General features: G+C 40.4%; 1 protein-coding gene across 6 annotated transcripts in view; it reads right to left on the bottom strand.

Annotated features, from left to right (window-relative positions):
- PLD1 (phospholipase D1) overlaps window positions 1-21,668 on the bottom strand; it is a 254,625-nt gene that overhangs the window by 44,396 nt on the left and 188,561 nt on the right. For 5 of the 6 annotated variants that reach the window (XM_044288588.1, XM_044288589.1, XM_044288586.1 and 2 more), the window contains 10 exons: window positions 20,740-20,889; window positions 16,680-16,763; window positions 11,461-11,542; window positions 10,577-10,687; window positions 8,916-9,119; window positions 8,409-8,628; window positions 5,266-5,379; window positions 1,949-2,077; window positions 1,343-1,461; window positions 818-931 (listed from right to left, as the gene is read on the bottom strand). In XM_044288588.1, the coding sequence (XP_044144523.1) occupies window positions 818-931; window positions 1,343-1,461; window positions 1,949-2,077; window positions 5,266-5,379; window positions 8,409-8,628; window positions 8,916-9,119; window positions 10,577-10,687; window positions 11,461-11,542; window positions 16,680-16,763; window positions 20,740-20,889 (1,327 nt within the window). The remainder of the gene's footprint in view (window positions 1-817; window positions 932-1,342; window positions 1,462-1,948; window positions 2,078-5,265; window positions 5,380-8,408; window positions 8,629-8,915; window positions 9,120-10,576; window positions 10,688-11,460; window positions 11,543-16,679; window positions 16,764-20,739; window positions 20,890-21,668) is intronic. The other variant, XM_044288590.1, reaches the window with a different exon arrangement.

Raw genomic sequence — 21,668 nt, 5'->3', positions numbered from 1 at the left:
AGGGCTGAATCTTATTAAATATGGGGTAAGTCAGTCTAATAGTAACTGATTCTGGAATATCATGTTATTAGTAACTACATATATGAAAATTGAAAAAAGTGTGACAGTTATCCTTTAAGTAAAAAAATCATTTAATATGATGAAATACAAAGGAGACAGAAAGGAACTAAAGCACAGAAGGGCAGTGCCGGTCTTGCTACTTAGCAGGGCTGGTATGCACAGCCCTCTCTTCAGACATTACGTTATTTTGGTATTTCTCATAAAGTAGAGTTTCACTCCTTTCCCAGACTTTTAGCAGGGAGGACAATATTTGAATATAATATTTCCAGTGTTCTGCATAAAACAGGAGTACAAGTCACCACACTGCCATTTCCTCTTTCCATCTGCTCTAGGTCTCCTCCATCTGTCTCCAAGCACTGTGTTTTTCAGCTGACGGTTCTTCTCTATGGAGGAGACACCCACTAATCTATGGAGAGTGCCAATGTCTGTGAAACATCTCTCAGAATTGGATGGCAGCCCAGAAAAGCTCTCAATGCAACTGTCCAACGATCATCTACACTTAGATTTGTATAAAAAAAAAAATATAAAAAAATAAAAGTAGCAATTAAATAAAAGAGTGCCAAACCCTATGATACAGAAGTGCACCCACAAACTAATACATACATGTCCTTCCTTAACTTGTCTCTAACTCTGACATATCCTAAAATGTATGGAAAAAGATGTTAAATGAACAAAGTATACAGCCTACAGATTCCATCCACTGGAAACGTACTAACATTTTTTTACTGGATGGCTGTGAAACCTACCACACACCTACCTGTGCATTGGCATAAAGTGACCCTGGAACCTGATACGGTAGTTCTTTGGCAGTTTTGTGAGATTTAGGTAGCAGGAAAGGATAGGATAGGGAACGGTACTTGGGCTTCATTATCTAAGGGAGAAGATCAAAGTAAATCATATGACTTCATGGAACACACTGGCCCAAGCGTGTATTTAGGGCAAGTGCTACACAGCGACTTCAGCTGCGCAATATCAAGTTGTACGATTTTTCTGCTTTTTGGATACCAAAGGCCTAGAATACAGCTGTTGAACCTTCTAACAGACAGGTAGAAGAGGATAATAAGTTTTAGAAACTTGATTCAAGCAAACAAATATCAGCCCCCTAGTTGTGTTAAAGTCACATCGCTTTGTTTACAGCGACGTGACCGTAAAGGACTAACACTGATGTGACAGTGTGACCTTGCAACGCATAACTAAAGTCACCGTGTAGGAATTGTGTGCTGGTGCTATAACAGAAATGGACATTTTCATTTGTGCAGTTGCACACTAGTCAATCACAGACCTTTGTAAAGTTCCAGCGCTGAATGAAGTGTCTCGCCACATCACGTGCAGCTTTCCCATGTACCACTGAAGAAATGTCATGCCAGGGCATTCTGGGTGTCTGGTATCGGTCAATGAAGTCTAAACAGACATTGTAAGATGAATAAAAAACATAATAAGCATAAAAGCTATGAGATTTAGACGGGTGCACCTAGCCTTTCTGCTGCCTGAGGTGAAAACTGAAATGGCGCCCCCCCTTCCCAATGCCAATTTTTTCACCTAACCCCTTCCCTTCAGCCCATGTCCCTTCGGCTGCCCCTATTTGGTGCTGCCTGAGGGGATCGCCTCACCTGGCCTCATTGGTGGTGCGTCCCTGGATGTAGACATTGCTATAGGCGTAGATAAATGCAGCTTTTTGCTATTATTACTTTGTTCATACTGTTTGTTAGTACAACTGCAACAAGCATTCACCTCCTTTCATCATCTACACATACTGGTGTCTGATTTCTATTGTAGGCCGTTATCTAGTGCTTGCTGGGTACCGTACATGAATCTCATCACAACCTTATTAGATTCCTTTAACAAAATGGAATGAGACAGGGCCATCTCTAAGAGGTCAGCAGCTTACCGTCAAAGGGTTTCTCCAGCTGTACCCAGTCTTTGAAGACAAAGTTGCAGTAATCTTTCCCGTGCCAGAATCGCGTTTCACCAAGAAGTTCTCCCACACCAGTCTGTAAGCTGTGAACAGACCCCCTTTCTGTAATTGGTTTAACATCGGAACAAAAAAGAAATTATGAACACGCAGATGTACGGTGGTGTAATACATGTTCTGAGTAGGTTTACTTATAGAAAATGGCATAGCCAGATGTCAATTGCAGAGAAAAGCCAAGTCAACCATGTTTGAAACATAAAGAGACACTATCACTAACTTGAAAAAAAATCTTCAAGTAAAATACAGTAGCATCAGGTTTTCCCATAGCCACAGGTCTGGTTAGATAATATTCATTCAGATTTTACATGTTAGATGACTGAATACAGAAACATTATGGCCACACCATGTTGCACATATCTAACTGCTGACTTTCAATATAACCGCAGCACTATGGGACCTGCACCAGTGCTTCCTATTAACGTAGACAGAAAATAAAAAGACAACTTGCAGGTTATCCTACTGCAGGATCTCATCTTACCACCAAGACCAAAAACAACATATACTGTATCAGCAGACACCCAGAGGCATAGCCCTCATACAGCTATGTGAACGAAAGAATAAAAAGTTATGGTTCCGGGAAGGTAGGGAGTAAAAAAAAACGAAAACTTACTTGGTTAGGAAGGGTTAAATTGCATGATAAAGTTAAACCACTGCTGGCAAATGATCTTTATAGGGGAGCGCAATCACAGTAGCAAGTCCTCATACAGTGGCAATGATTGCTGCATATTGATGCATGATTGCTGCATATTGATGCAGGAGTGTTAACTCAATGTTTTCTGTTATTAGCAGCTTGGTTATTAATTTTAAGCAAATTGTGTGACCAATAGATTTAGTCAGATTAGGAATCTCTGGCTAAGAGGACCTTCTCATTCTGGTACATTTTGGTTTATTTTTTAGGTGGTCACTTGGTAGCAAGGTATGAAAATATTAAAACCTAAGTGATAGTATCTCTTTAAACATTTCAGCATAGTCTACCCACATTACAATACACAAGTTAAATCAGGGGTTAATGTTCCATTTCACTTCTCCTCTAAAGAGGAGTAAGGCAAGCATAACCTGTGCCGAAGCCGGAAAAGTAAAGCGACGCATGTGAAAAGCACCAACATGATATCTGATATATCATGACACGATTGCTTCTTTACAAGCCAGAGCCATCACCACACAGACTTTGGACTGTACAGAACACTAAAGTAAACTCTGCAAGGGATAACTATGCAGGCTAAGGAAAATATATTGCATCATTTCAGGAAGCGCCATAAACCTGTAAAAAAAAACTTTGGAAAGGGAAGATGCAATATATTGATCATTTCCCTTTTTACTCCAAGTTGTGAAATATTTATTTTTATTAACAGTACTTGCAAGTGCATATGAAAGACTAGGAGATCATCTAATTACACAATGTATGTTATTCCTGACATTCTCAAGTGAGAAATCAGAACCTAACTTACACACAATGTTAGGACATTGGAGAGGGCAAACACCATAACATTCAAACAAGTCTCTCCTCTCTATTGGAATTGTAGTAAACATCTGTGTTTTTGGGCTACATATATAGCAAAAAAACACATCTTTTATATCTATTATTAGATATATGACCTTCAGGAGAAGGCATGTAACACAGTTCTGTCGTGAATACTGTTCATAGCCAGCTCACCCATATGTTCCAAGGATCCCTGCAGCTCAAACTTTGATTGTGAAAGAACCACACAAAGAGGAGTCCAGCCAGTGTCTTGAGGATCCTGGGCCTTTATTCAGACATAAATCCATAATCCTACAAGTTATTCTTAGTGTTGTTTGGACTGTCTTTAGGCCGCTTATGGATTTATGTCTGGACAAAGGCCCAATTTTATGATCCTCAAGAAACTAGACAATTTTTTGTACAACTCTGTCTTGCCCTTCATGCGTAATTTAATCTTTTTGCTTATGAATTTGTTTAATACCTTTAGGTTTAACACTGTCCAATTTATTTAGACTAAAAAATTCTGACCCCTCCATCACTTTTCTGTTTTGGATATCTTTCTGTGGACGAGTGCAGTTTCTAACACTTTTTGTCTTGACAGAGACTTGTATAAAAGACTGGAATATTAGATTTTTTTTTATTAGTAGTGTAAAGCCATTTTTTATTTCATTTATGACCCAACGGTCTGTGGAGATTTTTTTCCCATAAATCACATGATGATGGGAGAGAATCGATTATTTTAAGAACTTTTTATGGGAATCTTTATCCCTGTGATTCTTGGGTCTGCCCCTGGGACTTTGTGTGTGACCCTCTGAATGAAAAGGTTTCTTTACTTCAAAAGAGACAGATATAGCGCTTCTGTGCACAAACCGTTTAGATGAAGGGGTTTTGCCTGCAAACCCGACTCACAGTATTTGTAGCTTCCCCCTGAGGAAGATGGGGAGCATGTCAGAGACTCTGAGTCTCAGTCTACCTCAGAATGAGACTTGCAGTAGACTAGTTGAAATATTTATTGTGAGACAAAACTGTGCACCTTGTTTGTAATAGCAGGTGTCATAATTATTCAATCAAAATCACCTTCATACACTCTTCTGTAATATCTCAAACGAGGTGTCAGCGTTTTCTTAGAGAACATTGCTTCAGAAAATTGAGGGTAATTTTTGAAATACAAAAGCTCTGTGTTCAACAAAAGCTCACCGTTTCTTTTTAATATAAATATATATATATATATATATATATATATATATATACACATACACACACACACCCGAAGAACAAACAGGTCAACCAGAGTCAAAGATGGGTCCTCTGTACTTTGTTTGACCCGTTACAGTCAATGTACCTGTTGAGGTATACATTAACCATTTTCAGGTACGTAATACATACCCCCTACAGAAAGTAGGAGGGCTAAAACTGGACGTGAATGCAGCCTTACTTCTTTCTTTTGGTTATTTATTTGTTTTGGATTTTTCTTCATACTGACACACCAATGCTAAAAAATTGGAAGTCATTTGGCACCCTCTATCCAATAAGATGTATTTCATAACGATTTTATGTTCAATTCTGGTCAAAATTGGCATCCAATGGCCGGATGAAGCTTGCTCACAGAAGAATGCAGGGATGATTAGGGTAGTTTTAAAAATGTCATAACCTAGAACCCATTAGTAGGGAGAAAAAAAAGCAGCTGTTTAGTTACCAAAGACCCCAAAACAAGCAATGCAAGAATCTAGTACCACGCACCACTCCACTATCATATGGAATTGAGTTCACTCACCAGTCTTATACTGAGTGAACTTTCGAACAGAACCACTCAAGGGATGAAACAACCTCCGATGTGATTTAAAACCATGGATTAATTTCTGCTGACTACTGTGAGCATCAGTAATGCCTGTAGAAAGGGAGATGCTACTTTTATACTAGAACCACAAATATCAGGGCCCTTGTACAGTGAATGTGGTTACAGCACAAGTGTGGGCACCAAACCATATTATCAATGCAACTGGAACATCCATCCTCAGAAGTCTGTAGACATAATGAGCTTGCCACACTGTTTACAGCTGGAAAGGTGGCATGTGTGACCTTCCAAAGAGGACATACAAAAAGTGGACTGTTTAAAACTTATGGGAAATGGGGAATACCTGAAATAGTGGTGAAGTATCCTATCCCAAATACATAAAAAAAGATAACTGAGACATCACAGCATGGTGAATTTTTGAATAAGAATGCAAATTTGGAATTTTAATTTTTGAAAATTGGAATTCACCTTTTTTGGGTAAAAAGTATTTCTGATTCCATCTAATCTCATAAATGCAAGAATAAATCAGTTTAACACCACCTTAGGGGACAATTATTATCAATGCATTTTACAAATTTTTTCAATAGGTCTTTATTAGATATTTTCACGATTTTTGTTCTACAGTGCTCAGTTTCAGTAAATCTTCAGACTGTCTTACTTTCTGTTTAAAGGGTTTCTGTCATCAGAAATAACGTTATGTATCTGACTGACATTAGCGATGTGCTAATGTCCGCAGTACATAACAGTGTGCTTTATAACTACCTGCCTGCCGCCTGTTCCCTCAAAATAAAGACTTTTATAATATGCTAATGAGACTCTAGGTGCTAGTGGGGAGTCGCTGCAGCACCTAGAGGCTCCGTCTTCTCATCCTTTGGCACACCCATGTACAGTTGATTGAAGTCCGAGTTCTCCTCAGTGTCCTGTAAATCCTGCGCTGTCCCGTTTAGTATTCGGCGCCGGCGCAGTGGGTGAAGGACGCGCTCCTGCTGCCGGCTTCCTTCCTTCGGCGCAGGCGCAGTGATGAAGCCGGCAGCAAGAGCGCGTCCTTCACTCATTGCGCCGAATACTAAACGGGACACTGAGGAGAACTCTGACGTCAATCAACTGTACATGGGTGTGCCAAAGGGTGAGAAGACGGAGCCTCTAGGTGCTGCAGTCACGCCCCAGTAGCACCTAGAGGCTCATTGGCATATTATAAAAGTCTTTATTTTGAGGGAACGGCGGCAGGCAGGCAGTTATAAAGCACACTTATGTACTGCTGACATTAGCACATCGCTAATGTCGGTCAGCTACATAACGATTTTTCTCATGAAAGAAACCCTGACAACAGCTCTGATGGCTCATGTGGTGCCCTTATCTCTAAACTCCTTACAGATCATAAACATTCATTATAGCTCAATCATCCTTTTGCTAAGAATATGAATTAAATTAGTGTTTATGAGCTGTCAGGAGTTCAGAGATAAGAATGACACGAGCAGTCAGAGCTGCTGTCTGACGGATTCAGTGTAAAACAGCAAGCAAGACAGTCTGTAGATACACTGAAACTGAAGGCTATAGATTAGAAACTGTTGAAAAAATTTTAATAGCGACCAACTGAAAAAAATTATTTTTAGCCCAAAATGAGTACATTTCAATGCTTGTTCATAGCCTTTAAGTGAATACATCATATCTGGCTTTTATGGACCTTGCAATCATTATGTCCCATGGGACATATTGAGCAAGCTAAGTGATATCTACACCACAATGTTGATAGATGTCTAGGCTTCTAACACTTCAGAAATTAACAGCTACTGGACATGGACAGGACAGCTATTGAACTAATAAAGGATACCTACCTGTCACGGCGGGGAGTGGGGAAAACCCCCCACCGTGCAATGACAGTGGCTGCAACTCCAGATAGCAGGGTACAAGGAGCAGGTCACCTCCTAATACAACCCTGAAATCTCCCTAGACTCCTAGTGCATGAGCCGCCTCTGAAGGTAAGGGGGCTCATGCTCACCAGTCTAGAACCCTAGGTATCCCTGCTATGCCCTAGGCCTGATGACAGGGCAGAGACCACACATTCATCCTTCACCACAGATGAATGGTGTCCCCAGAGGCCCAGTAGCTGGCAGGATGCAAGACTATGGGATAAGCAATACGGCAGGTAAGTAACACAGCAACAAAACAAATGCTATCCACACTTACCTGCCGCAGCCGAGATGGAAGGACGGCTCCAGGCTGGGAAGCCCACAGTTTTGCTATTGCTTAAACCCCTCCGGGAAAGCAAGCCCCTTTTCAGAGCAGGCACACCAACATATAAACCTCCATACACAGAACACACCAAAACAATATACACCAGGTGGGGGAGGAATAACAGAGACACACCGGAGGGGACACACAGCCAGGGGAAGGTAAACAATCTAATAAATAAGGGTGACTCACACAGACACCATATTCAGCCAGGGAGCAAAGCTCCTACACAGACTGACAACCAACAAACTATGACCTCAGGCTCCAACACACCAATATGTAAGGAAGCCCGAGGTCACACCCACCACACCACTAGCAATTAACCCCATGCCAACCAAAACAGGGAAAACACCATATAAAAGGAAAGTGCACGTGCAAACAACAAACTACACGTTGCCACAAGCAACGAGTCTGCACGGCAACCGCGTCACGGTCAAACACTAAAATAACCGTGACACTACCAGAGGTACACTGAAAAAGACCTTTTTGTGCACATTAAAACTTTAAAAAACAATTGTAGGCAAACTGTTTTCTTTCGGTAGTACCGACTCTTTGCCATGGGTTCAGCTCCAGGCACCGCTAGCAAACACCAGATTTTACCATTGAAAATCTCTTCTCTATAGACATTTTGGCAAAGGTCACTGCAGGGGAAATGTAGTACTACATGACAGCCATTCTATGCATGGACTGCTCAAGTCCACTAGAGCTGAAGCCACTGGCAACAGGCCATATGGACAGTGGTGGTCTTCAATTAAGTCTTCTATTTTTATTAAATTTCAGCAAGGAGGGCACTACCAGTTTTCGCATATTTAATGTACACTAAAGGGTCTTTCCTTCTGGTAGGTTTCTTTTATACACCGAATATAATAATGTAGAAGAGAAGTACATACGTGATTGGCTGTCTATGCTGCTGACACTGTCTGCATGTTGGAGGTTGTGCTTGTGGAGCTGTTTATACAGGCTGAACTTAGCAAACTTTCGGGATTTGCCCAGCCCCCGGATCTTCGAGCTGTCCACCACTTCTTCACCTTTTGTGTCCTTAACTTGGAAGCTCGTTTTCCTGTTGGACTTGTCTTCACCATTCAAAGCCTGCATGGACCCTGACAAGACCTACCAGTGTAGACAGTGTATTAATAATAGTGCCAGACCAAAGTGGCTAACATTGTCACATGTTCAGGGCTGTTCACTGCTTTTATTATCATCCAGTAATAACATGCTTCACAGCAATTACTTTTGTTATCCTATAATAATCATTATCATGGTATCTTGCACTCCAAAACTGTAATACAATGGAACAGTAAGGGCAGACAGATAGACATCAGAATATCGGCAATATGTTATTACATGTTACAAGCAGGCAAGGGAGCTTATATGAAGAGACAAATGGTTCACGTTACCATGTTTATGCCAGTTGTGGACTGTGCCGATACCATTCTCTTGACACTTCCCACATCTGTTAGCCTGTGCTCATCATCATCCCAACGTCCGTAAGCAAGGTCAATTCCTCCAACAAAAGCCACAGATTGATCAATAACTACTAATTTTTCATGGTGTGCCCACAAGTACACAGATGAAGACATATGATCTGGATGTCTCATCACCTATATCAAATTAAAAGGATTATTCTTGAGATGATGATAACAGTAAAATTAATTTTCATTCTGGATATATACAGCACCATAAAATCAGAGTATTGACCAGAGTACTATAAAAAACAACAACTGCCAAGTGCACTTTTTGGCAATAAAAGCACTTGTCATTTCCCTTCTGCAAGAAATATATGACAAACTGGTTTAGTTAAAGTAGCAGTTTTATGGACCTTTCGTAGAACTTAAAGAAGCACTCCCACAATTTTTTATTCTCTGACCTGGGAAAGGAATATTATGTAAACTGTAGTGAGGGTAATCTTCTTACAGTGACTGTATTTGTGAGCTATAATCTCCCTTCTGATCCTCAGCTGTGTCATGTGACCAACACTCTGCTTTTTCCAAATAACACAGCATCGTATGAGGACAGGAAGCCAATTTCTCCAAGTATTCATATGGAAGCCTCAACGTCAGTCTCATAGTACTGAATAGAGAAGTAACTGACTTTCTGTCCTGTGTCAGTTGGAGATCAAAGTGTTGGTCACATGACACAGCTGAGGATTAGAAGAGTTGGTTATAACTCACAAATACAATCACTGGTAAGAAGATTACCTTCACTAGAGTTTACATAATGCACCTTACTAACAGGACAGAGAATAAAACATTTTGTGGGAGTGATTTCTTTAACGCCATATTTGCAGTACTGCAGTTTTCTATGACATGAGACAGATTTCAGACTCCAGGAAAACACTGTAACTAAGCTGTAGTCACACTTTTGTCTTAGTGGACCTGAACTTAGGCCTGTGTAGAGGGCCTTTAAGGGGGAACACAAGTTTTGCTCAACAAAAAAATTATAATGCTCCATCACTAAAAGCTAGCCACTTCAAATAGGTCAACGCAATTCAATGCAAATTACATGAGAGGCCACAGAGAAGGAAGTTGCAGTAGTCTGGACAGAAGATGATGTGGGCATTCACAATTTTTTTTTTACTCAAAGCTGCTGAAAGAGTGGAAAAGACAGAACAGAATATAACATTATAGGAAGGCATCGAACTTGTGACACCAACCGAGAAAGGGTGAGACGATGAGGTGGTGTGCAAGAGGAAGACACTAAGCGGGTCCTTTATTAAGACTGCCGTTTTAGGCGCCGGTCTTAATAAGCCCCTGCACTGGTGGTGGATCCGCCAGAGTTATGTAGAGGCATCGGCCTCTCCGTATGGGAGAGTTTGTAATGTACATACATTAGCAATTAAAACATTTTGGCATTACAAATGTAAGTACATGAGCTGCAAATCTCATCATGTTACACAAGGGTCCAACCCAGTAAAAATCTATTTTACATGGGATATGAGAAAATAGGAAGCTGCACATCATCCAGTACAGAAAACTCTACTACTGTCAGAATGGAGAGGCTGCTGACCCTATTCATCTGCAATGTCACCTCTTCGTAAAACAAATGATATAGGCCATACCTTAATATTAGGATGTATACGCAGGAGAGTTCTTTTGCTGTACTCGCTGTTTATACCCAGTGCCAGTTCTACTTCCTTATACAACATGACAAAAATCTTAACACCTTGTTGCTGTAAAAAGAAAAGCAGAAATGAAAGAAAATCAGCAACAATTTTGTGTCATAAAGAGGAAAATTCACAGGTAGGAGTAGTTAGCAGTAAAAAACAAAACAAAAAAAACTGTACAGTAAAAACCCCCTCTGCACCAATTTCAAAACATTCCCAAGACTCTTCCAAGTCTTTTATCAAAGTCATATAACTAGATGTTATCAAAGTAAGCCATACTGAGATTGCAGATTTGCCGGAAAAAAAAAGCCATAATCTCACAACCTTCAAGGTGACAAAGCACTTCACTTTAGGGCTTGTCAAGAACATGAGCAGAACAGTAACAAGAATGTATTTTTTTACCTACACGAATATAGTGAAGAGGTTTTAATCAATAACTTGTATGGAGCTTGCACTTGCTCTATACATAGTTATTACAATAAGTACTAGGTAATAGGGCCTCCTGATTAGTGGCTGTGGTGAGAAGCAGAAGGCAGTTTGCTTTCTTTTACCACAATAGGTTTACTTTACATAAATTTGTAAGTAGTAACCATCTGATTTACTAGTCCATTGGTATAAATGTTATTGTTATACTTTTGGAAAACATGGAGAATTGCTAACTGGATTTTTAACTAAAGGCAAACTCCATTGAAAATGGTTTATCCGTTACAGACATTCAGTAGGGAATCCTATTAACAAAAAAAAATTATTCTTTCATTCAATGCGATGCATTAATGGAATTGCTAAACTTAGGAATACAGGTTCTTAGATTTTGGAGGAGTGATTATGGGGTTACTCACGGCTTTTCTCTTCAGAATACAATCCAGTCTCCATCGGTTTCCTTCCACAACTGGACGCTTTAGAAATATTTCTGGGCTTAACCTTGAAAGAAAGCAGAAAAATAGCCTTTGTGAATATTAACTTTAAAAATTATACAGGACAGAGAAACCATTCTTAAACCATTTCTTAGTGTTGAAACAAATAGTATAAATCACATAAAACAGGCCTGAAAATAAAATAAATGATTCTCCCTAATGGAAAACAAAACTAAGACATTAAAGCTGGGCTGCAAACAGTAACCGTACATTCACACGGTCATGTTTTCTGTCCTTTAACAGATTCAGGGTTTTCCCAGATCATGCAAAATCTAGTGAATGAGGTGAAATGGCATAAAATAAAAGAACCAATACTCGCCTGATAAATCTGTTGCTAGTGTGCTCCCCGCCGGTACTTGTTTAGTTGGCTGCAGCGCCGTCTATACATGTAACTACCGCGTGAGCAGATGGGCTCGTCATTGCTGCAGCCAATTAATACTGTAAGGTAGCAGCGGCACTGGAGAGGTGGCGGATTTATCAGGCGAGTATAATTATATGCAATATCACTCCCTTGGCTACATTTTGTATGGTTAAACACTGACCAAAAACATATCCACAAACCCTACATTATACTTTTACCTGCATAACTATAATAGGATTCTAACAAAGTTGTTTCAGTTTCTTTGTCCTAGAAAACAGGGTGAAACGAGTCATCTTAGCAAAGCTCTGAGTGTCTTCAGACCTACTGAGCACTGAACAAGTGACATGTTAATGGTCGCGGACTGGGGTAGTGACAAGAGGCAGTGGAGGCCTCTGTGTGTTACACGCAGGCATCTTCAGCGCTCAGTAGACCTAAAGACTGAAGATAGACGCACCTTACCAACTCTCAGTTAGAATGCGCTTTACACCATTTTTTAGAGCAAAAAAACATTATCCCTAAATGAAGTATATCACAAAAATGTTTAACATCCCTGTCCCTATACTATATTAAAAGTAAACCAAAATAATGGCTACATTTTTAAATACTTCAGAACGCCGATGGGTGGGGTTATAGAGTTTCGGACCAATGCCAATCATGAACCACTTTAAAGAGGACCTTTCATCAGTTTAGCCCTAGTCTAATCATGGTCTTACCTTATAGGGAGGCCCCCACTGTTGCCATGGCGCTTCACTTTTTTTTCCCCCAAACCCAGCCTGATATACCTCGGTATAAGCTCCACTGGGATGGTGCTGGGAACATTGCACAATCTTTTTATGCAATGTTATTTGTAGCTCCACACCATATTAGCCTTCTATGCTTTTCAAAAAGTATGTTACCACTGTGGATAGCCCACATACCAGCTGGACAAATGAACAACCCAGTACTTCTAGACGGGGGTTTATCAGATTGTCCACATCATCAAACACCACAATATCAGGAGTAGTCCTAACAAGATCCTTTATTTCTGTAACTGCTGGGCTCTACAGCCAGGACTATTGTACAAGACCTAAGACAACCGCAGCCATCGCTAGTGTATGGGCACTATGATGGGTCAATTTTATGAGGTCTGATATGGCTCGGTTATTGGGGCACTTCATGAATATGTTTTTCAAGTGCTGTAAGGGCACTGTACTAGTTTATTTGAATAAAGCATGCTTTGCAGTACTTGGCAATACTATTGCTGTACAAGGCACATATTCAAAAAAGACACTGTAGCCACCCATATACAAGTGTACCATTTGGGCTTGTAATGGCACTGTGATTAAATAACTATATTTGGGAATTATTATAACACTCACTTATATAGTGCTTGACATATTCCACAGCGCTTTACAGACATTAGTATCACGCTGTCCCCAATGGGGCTTACAGTCTAAGTTCCCCATCAGTATATCTTTTGAGTGTGGGAGGAAACCGGAGAACCCAGAGGAAACCCATGCAAACATGAGAACATACAAACTCCATGTAGATATGGTCCTTGGTTGGATTTGAACTTAGGACGCCAGCGATGCAAGGCACCAGTGCTAACCAGTGAGCCACCATGATATTCCATAGGTACTAAAACAAAAGGAATTTTGTGCCCAGAGATGTACAGTAAACCCAGACATTAACATAATTGGTTCATTGTGTATATTTGCCTTGCTTCTGGACAAACTGAAAATTAGAGAAAGTTTCTTTACATGATGTGAGTCATTGGAAACTTTGACACACACAAAATTCTAACTGTACAAAATCGTCCCATCATAGCGCTGGGAAAGCGTTGGTAAGAATCTGCAGCTTCATAAGGTTATTCTATCCAAACACTAGAAAATTTATTTTCCTGAGAAACCGCCTAATACCATGATGTTTGAAAGCATAAAACACAGCTAGAGAAAATAAGCTACTGCCTGTGTTCTCGTTTTATGGTATTCGCAATAGGTTTAAAAGAGCTGCTTTATTCTATTCAATAAATGACTCGAATACAGGCTTCTTTTAACATCTAAATGGTAACTCTTCAGGCTCATGCACACGACTGTATGTATTTTGCGGTCCGCAAAAAAACTGATCAGTTTTTAGGTGGATATTATAACTGGGGATGTAGCTGTGTTCAGAATTAAGCAATCACATTCAAAATCATGTTAAATAGGAGTCAGCATACACCTGCCATCATGTAAAGTGCCTCTGATTAACCCCAAATAAAGTTCAGCTGCTCTAGTTTGTCTTTCCTGAAATTTTCTTAGGCTGCTTTCACACTAGCGTTCGGGTGTCCGCTCGTGAGCTCCGTTTGAAGGGGCTCACGAGCGGACCCGAACGCAGCCGTCCAGCCCTGATGCAGTCTGAATGGAGCGGATCCGCTCAGACTGCATCAGTCTGGCGGCGTTCAGCCTCCGCTCCGCTCGCCTCCGCACGGACAGGCGGACAGCTGAACGCTGCTTGCAGCGTTCGGGTGTCCGCCTGGCCGTGCGGATCAGTCCAGACTTACAATGTAAGTCAATGGGGACGGATCCGTTTGAAGATGCCACAATATGGCTCAATCTTCAGGCGGATCCGTCCCCCATTGACTTTACATTGAAAGTCTGGACGGATCCGTACGAGGCTATTTTCACACTTAGCTTTTATATGCTAAAATAATGCAGACGGATCCGTTCTGAACGGAGCCTCCGTCTGCATTATTATGATCGGATCCGTTCAGAACGGATCCGATCGAACGCTAGTGTGAAAGTAGCCTTAGTCGTATCCCACAGCAAAGCCATGGTCCACAGAGAGCTTCCAAAGCATCAGAGGGATCTCATTGTTAAAAGGTATCAGTCAGGAGAAGGGTGCAAAAGAATTTCCAAGGCATTAGATATACCATGGAACACAGTGAAGACAGTCATCATCAAGTGGAGAAAATATGGCACAACAGTGACATTACCAAGAACCGGACGCCCCTCCAAAATTGATGAACAGACGAGAAGAAAACTGGTCTGGGAGGCTACCAAGAGGCCTACAGCAACATTATAGGAGTCTAATTTTTTTACATCACAGAAACCTGACTTTTTAACAGGGATGTGCAGACTTATATATAGTGATATATTAGTATTTATAGTTAATTCTAGTCACAGTCCCTCTTTTAGTTCCAATTGCGGAGCTCACACAGTTTTGTAAGCAGTCATTAGCATGTTGGAGGCACAGGAAGATGAGAACAGCACATTGCTAGCTGTACTCCCCTTCCCTGGTCTTCTTCCGACCCCACGACATGTACATGGCGAGGACATAGTGCACGTAGACGCGCGCTATGTCCTGACACTGTGCGCTGTCAGGTCACAATACAGCGCAGCAGTAAGAAGACCAGGGAGGGTAATTGAATCTGCCAAGTGGAGCTGGAGAGGTAAGTTTATTTATTTATTTATTTTAAATGTCTGATTGGGGCTGATCTGAGGGTGGGGAGGGTCTGATCTGAGGCTGGGCGGCCTGATGAGGGCTGATCTGAGGCTGGGGGGGGTTCTAATCAGAGCCTGGGGGTCTAATAGGTGTGTGGACTGAGGCGGGGGGGCATATGGGGGGGTCTGATCTGAGGCTAGGAAGCTTCTGATGGGGGTCTGATATGAGGCCGGGAGGTTCTGATGGGGGTGTCAGCTGAGGCTGGGGGGGCAGATCTGAGACTGAGAAAGGGACAAAGGCAGGGACAGTTGGAAGAAAGAGGCAGGGAGAGTGAAAGCTGGGCGAACCCCTCTCTGGACCCTTCTGGGTTTAGCTTGGCTGCCATTAATGCCAAATAAAGAACTAAATCTATAACATTCTCAACTTAAAAATTAGACTGCTTTACTATCTGTAATATACTGATGTCACATGGTTAGCACTCCTTTTTTCTGAGATTTCTGAGTTTTGTTATCTAATATAAGCAAACACCTTCAATTGCTTTTCAATGGCTTTTGTCTCAAGATAATGAAATGAGTTAAGAAATTTGAGTTAACAGCAGGAGTGCTAACCATGGTACATCTGTATAGTGCAGCTGTCATTTTGTGCTGCAAATATACAGCGCTCTAGAATTTTTAAATTGAAGCACAATTTCTGTAACTTATTGCAGTCACATTTTTAAGTTGATAATTTTGTATGACCCCTGAACCATGTTACAAATATCCAAATGGCACTCGGCAGCAAAAAGGTTCCCGCCTCTGTCTTATAGGTATCTACAAAAACTTTTATTTATATATGCCTGAAAGATTTTAGTAACTTTTTATTTTATTTATTTTTATCAGCTACACTTTAATAAGCTTTGTTCTTTAAATTGGACCCATCACCTCTCCTGACATGTCTGTTTTAGTAACTACTTGGATTCCCCATGTAATAATTCTGGAGCATCTATTCTTATGACTATGTGCCATTCCTTTATTACTTCTGTGAGAAGTTGTGAATGAATTGACAGCAGTTTGCAGTGAACGTCCAGCTGCCCAGTCTGACACTGGCTGCACAAAATAGATGCTATCAAACTGCCCTCAACTGGTAACACCCCTCTGTACCCTTACTGCAAACTGCTAGTAATTCATCCACAACTCCTAGCAGGAATAATAAAGGAATAGCACAACATACAGCCAAAAGAATAGATGCTCCAGCATTGTTATTACAAGGGGATGCAAGTAGCCACTACAACAGACATATCAGGAGAGGTGACCGGTCCTCTAACCATGGATATGTTTGTCAAGCCTCATGAGCATTAATAGAAAACATTTTTAAGGAAAGTCTGAGCCAAGTTAATACCAACCACCAATCTGTAATGAAAATTTCTTCCTTTGCCGCTTCCATTGCGTCAGCCACATCATTAAAATATCCTTTGGCATTGACATACCTAGAACAAAGTAAATGTATTACCACGTGATGAGGTCATACTCCTGAAAGATACATTGTAACTCGGGTTATGCTAAACGGCACTGTTATGGCATCACCTTGTGACTTTGTAATAATAACAGCGGCCATTTCAGTTCTTGCCATCAGGCAAATGTTGTAATAAAAAGGCAAACTGCATGAATGTTTTGCTGAAATGAGCCGTTACTAGTGATGTGATTTACAGATGAGTAATTATTGACTGTGCAAAAGAGCATTCCAGCAGAACCGCGTGCAACGATAGGGAAAATGTTCAGCTTCATTTCAGACTTTTTATTGAGGCCAAAGTTTAGGGTGATAAACAGAAGCTTGGAAAAATGCATGGGGTCATTTGTCAAACTGGTGTAAAGTAGAACTCGCTTAGTTGCCCATAGCAACCAATCAGATTCCACCTTCTAATTTTTTGCAGCTCCTTTAAAAAATTAAAGGTGGAATCTGATTGGTTGCTATGGGCACCTGTTTGATAAATGACCCCAACAGTTTATACACACTGAACACAAAAGATCTAATATGACATTTAACGCGATTTTCCGTTTAGTTTTTTTTACTCCTCGCCTTCCCAGAGTCATAACTTATTTATTTTTTCTGTTCACATAGCCTTATGAGGACTTATTTTTTGCAGGACAAATTGTACTTTCTAGTGGCACCATTTACGGTTGTATAAAATGTATTGAGAAGCAGGAAAACATTTTAAATTGGGTGGAATTGGAAAATGGTAAAATTGACCTGTTACTTTCAGGCTGGGTTCACACCTGAGCGTATTCGATAATTGCTGTTTACAGGTGCTTTTATCGGGCGTTTTTGAGGCGTTTTTGTATTTTGGAAACGCGTGTTCTTGCTATTGACCATAATGAAAAACAGAGGTGTTATGCACGACAATACGCCCCAAAGAAGCTCCTGTACTTCTTGGGGAGTAGGGCGTTTTACAGCGCATTCGTACGCACTGTAAAACGCTCAGGTGAGAACCATGCCCATAGGGAAACATTGGTTTTTGCCTGTTGAGCGTTTTACAGCTGTAAGGAACGCGCTGTAAAACACTCAGGTGTGAACCTAGCCTTATTCTCCAGGTCAGTACGATTACAAAGATACCATAAACTTTAGTTGTTCTTGCATTTTAATGCTGAAAAAAAATTAAAGACCTTGAAAAAAGTTATTATTTTGTTTCTTATCACCACCATTTTGATAAAACTCCTATAACTTTTTTTTGTAGTTATGCATACGGAGATGTGTGAGGGCTAATTTTTTGCAGGGCAATCTGTAGTTTTTAATGATACCATTTTGTGTGTGTGTGACTTTTTGATCACTTTTTATAACGTTTTTTGGGGAGTTGAAGTGCCAAAAAATGGCAAATTGGCGTTTAGTTTTAGCACGGACATTTTCACACATGGCAATGCCCATGACTGTATTTTTTATTGGTTAAGTATTTTGATGAAAAGGGGGTGATTTGAACTTTTACGAACTTTTTTTAAAACTTTTTTCTAAAAAAAATTTAAGTCACCCTGGGTGACTATAACCGAGAATCATTAGATTGCCCATTGTGTTCATTGATGGCTATATAGCCATCACTGAACACTTCATTTTCAATATAACAATACGGTGCTGCCACCTAGTGGTCTGTATTGGTAAATTCCACTAATAGCAGCCAAAGCCTGCTTAAGGCTATTAGAACAACATAACAGGTTCCCTGATCTCAGCCGGGGAACGCTGTTACTGGAGCAGAAGCGCGCAGCTCCCGCTTCTGAACTGCTCAGATGACATGTTCACATTTGAATGCGATCAGCCTTATGGCTGGTTTAAAACATAAAGCATAAACCCAGCAGCGCGAGCGGGCTCCATATTTAAAGAAGCGACATCTGCTGTACATAAATGGTGGGGGTAACAAAAGGTTTTAAGGAATGAGACAGTTGTTACTGAATGTAAAGAATTTGATATCAGGTTACAGTACCTTCATTTAACAAATGCTTTACGTTTTGTGAGCTAGCACCAATTCTTTCCAGTATGGCAGGTAGCGTTTCCCTGTGCCTGACTTTCAGGTGCAATAAAATACTGTGTACTGCAAAAACTAGATTGGCAGGGGTGCTAGGAGGCTGACCCCCACCAACCAGACATTGGTAACCTATTCCGAGGATAGGTCATCAATATTTAGTTTGCAGAAAACCCCTTTATAACTGCTTTAGCCTGCATTAGCATAAAAGAAGGGTGAGGAAAGGCAATGCTCTGAAACATACAGTACTTGACCACTAGTTAAAAAAGAAACCTACTATCATCTACTCAGACACCTTTTTACCGGAGTGGGAAGCCATTCTCTCAGATCGTTCCCTTTGGTGGACTGCCTCCTCAGGCGCAATTTCTTCATGTTCAATGACAAGTTTTATTTACAGGTATCAGGGGTGTCGATGGGGGCTAAGTTCTCTACCTCCATAGCCAATATTTTTATGGCATTGGATTTGATACTACAACAATAATGGGATGTGATATAGTGATGTATATTTCCCCCACTCTAGATGTTCTTTTGTGTTTAACATGGATATGTTTTTAGCAGATGGATTATATAACTTTTAAATTGAAAAGTTGATACATGTGAATGGCAGCATGTCATTTGGGTTACATGATAGCCAAATCAGGGGCACAGGTATTGACCCACTTTATATGCTGCATTTAGTTATGTCTTTAGCATGTCACGAGTAAGGGCTTATATACCGGATAGCCCAAAACGCGCAGACTAAGACTGGTTGCACTGGATGTATAATTTTTAACCGCACAAATAAAGTACCGTTGCGAGACTGAGCTGGATGTTCGTTTTCTGTTTTGGACTTGACCGCTAGTATGAATTAATAAATTATGATAAAGAAAAGCTGGTCAGATACTATATTTCAATAAAAAGTCTTTAAAAAGAGCAGCAATGTAGACACATGTAAACATATTCGTATTTGTATTTCTTAAAGAGAAGCACCACTTAGTATAGGGCTTATACTTTGCAAATGTAAAATCTGCCCCTTTTTGACATACAAATCTCTTTCAGTTTGTTTTTAATGGTAATACCTGAAAAATGTCAACAAGCAGACATGAGGCTATTATTATTGGTTGTTGACGGACCTGTTTATTGTCTTGGTACTCTAAATGCACGTGGGTGAACAGTTCTGATTACATTGTAGGTCTGTTGCAAGAACACCATTAATACACCCTGTGACTCAATCACCTTAATGTTCCTTACAACCTGCCCATTGTTCATAGCAAATTTAAAAAGTCAAGTCAAAAAGCTAGAAAACATCTTTTTCTAAAGAAAAACATAATATAAATCTGCTTTAAAATGTGTTGACTTCAGAGACAACATTAGGGCAACTGCCTGCTGGCCCTGTCAATTAAAAGTGCAGAGGGTGCTGCAGTTGCAAAAAGAGCTGAGCCTCTAGGTGTAACAGCAACGCCCCCGTTGCTCCTAAAGTCTCATGTCTCATTTGCTTTGATTTGGTTACACATTATTTGCTGTATTAATGATTTATGTTATCATTTAATCTAATGGAAAACGTTGGAGACATGTGTTGACCCATATTTTTGGTACATGTTAATTGTATATTACGGATGTGAACACTCTCTCTGATAAAAACTTATTGAAAGTAAAGTCTCATTTGCATATATTAAAGCACTATTTTTCTCGAGCAATGCAGGCACATATGAACATGGGACCAACACAAATGCCTTCAGCTGCTAAGCGCACATGCAAAATATCAAATCGTTTAACAGGTACAAATCTGCTGACGACCTTATATTAAAGGGTTTATTAATAAAACAATATAGGTGATACAGTCCTTTTAAAGCAAAGACCCCTGAGCAAAATATATTTTCCACTATAGGTGCATTCAAAAGATTACATGTTGCATCCACGGACCATCAAATCTGACTGGCTAATTCAACAGCATAGATATCCTAGGCACAGCACCTACCATTTGCAGAGAGTGCTTTTTTGGATTGCTGCATATGATCCAAATCTGTGTTCCGTCAGAAAGTTTTTCCCATGCTTCCTAACAAATTCTTCAATGGCCTGACCCCACCATCGTGCGTGTCTATAGCTGTTACACTTCAAAATTAAAGACCTGAAAAAGCAGGAATAGAATATGAATTAACAGTGTTTTATCCAAGAACAACACTTATCCCCTTTCCAAAGAACAGAGGGTAAGTGAATGTTTGGGGAGGTCTTACCTCTGTGGGCTGCTGCTGTTCCATTCAATAACTACAGTGTTTAGCTAGTGTTTTTTGTGGGAAAACTCCTTTAAAGGTAGTCTGTCACCTGCCAAATAATATATATTTCGGTGTATCGTGGGTGGAGCAGGTCTGTTTGGGGTTCCACTGGTGGTTTGATTGCCGGTCCCCGAGATTTTAGAACCGATAATGATGACTCAAGGGGAAGTGTCAGATGCACCAAACGGACCAGCCCCGTCCACAGTGCACTTATTTGTATAAAAATAAAAAGCAGCATTTCTCAGGATTAGAGAGCATACCACGTGATGCAAGGGTTATATGGAATACACTCAACTATTTTAGCTGTGCTAATTAACAACTCTAAAGGAAATGTCCAAATAACATGTAGAAAGGCTGCTGCGATTATAGCATCGACTAGCCGAAAGGGTGAAGAGATACAAATGTCATGGAGAACAGGATTGCTGTAGCACCAGGGCTATCGAAAGTGTGTAGCCAGAAATATATCATTTAGACACTGCATTTTGAAACTGAATTTGAACCAATTTCTTCAGGTCCCCAACGATGCTCTCTATATCCCATCTGAACCCCACTGCCGGTGAACCATTTTCAAAAATAAAGTTACCTGTAAGAAGACATGCCAAATGCAGGTCACAGCACATACCGATTCTATTTT

The sequence above is a fragment of the Bufo gargarizans genome, chromosome 4 (genome assembly GCF_014858855.1).
Source record: "Bufo gargarizans isolate SCDJY-AF-19 chromosome 4, ASM1485885v1, whole genome shotgun sequence".
In the NCBI taxonomy this organism is placed as follows: domain Eukaryota; kingdom Metazoa; phylum Chordata; class Amphibia; order Anura; family Bufonidae; genus Bufo; species Bufo gargarizans.
The sequence above is the reverse complement of the archived record's forward strand: the minus strand, read 5'-3'. Positions and strand labels throughout refer to the sequence as shown.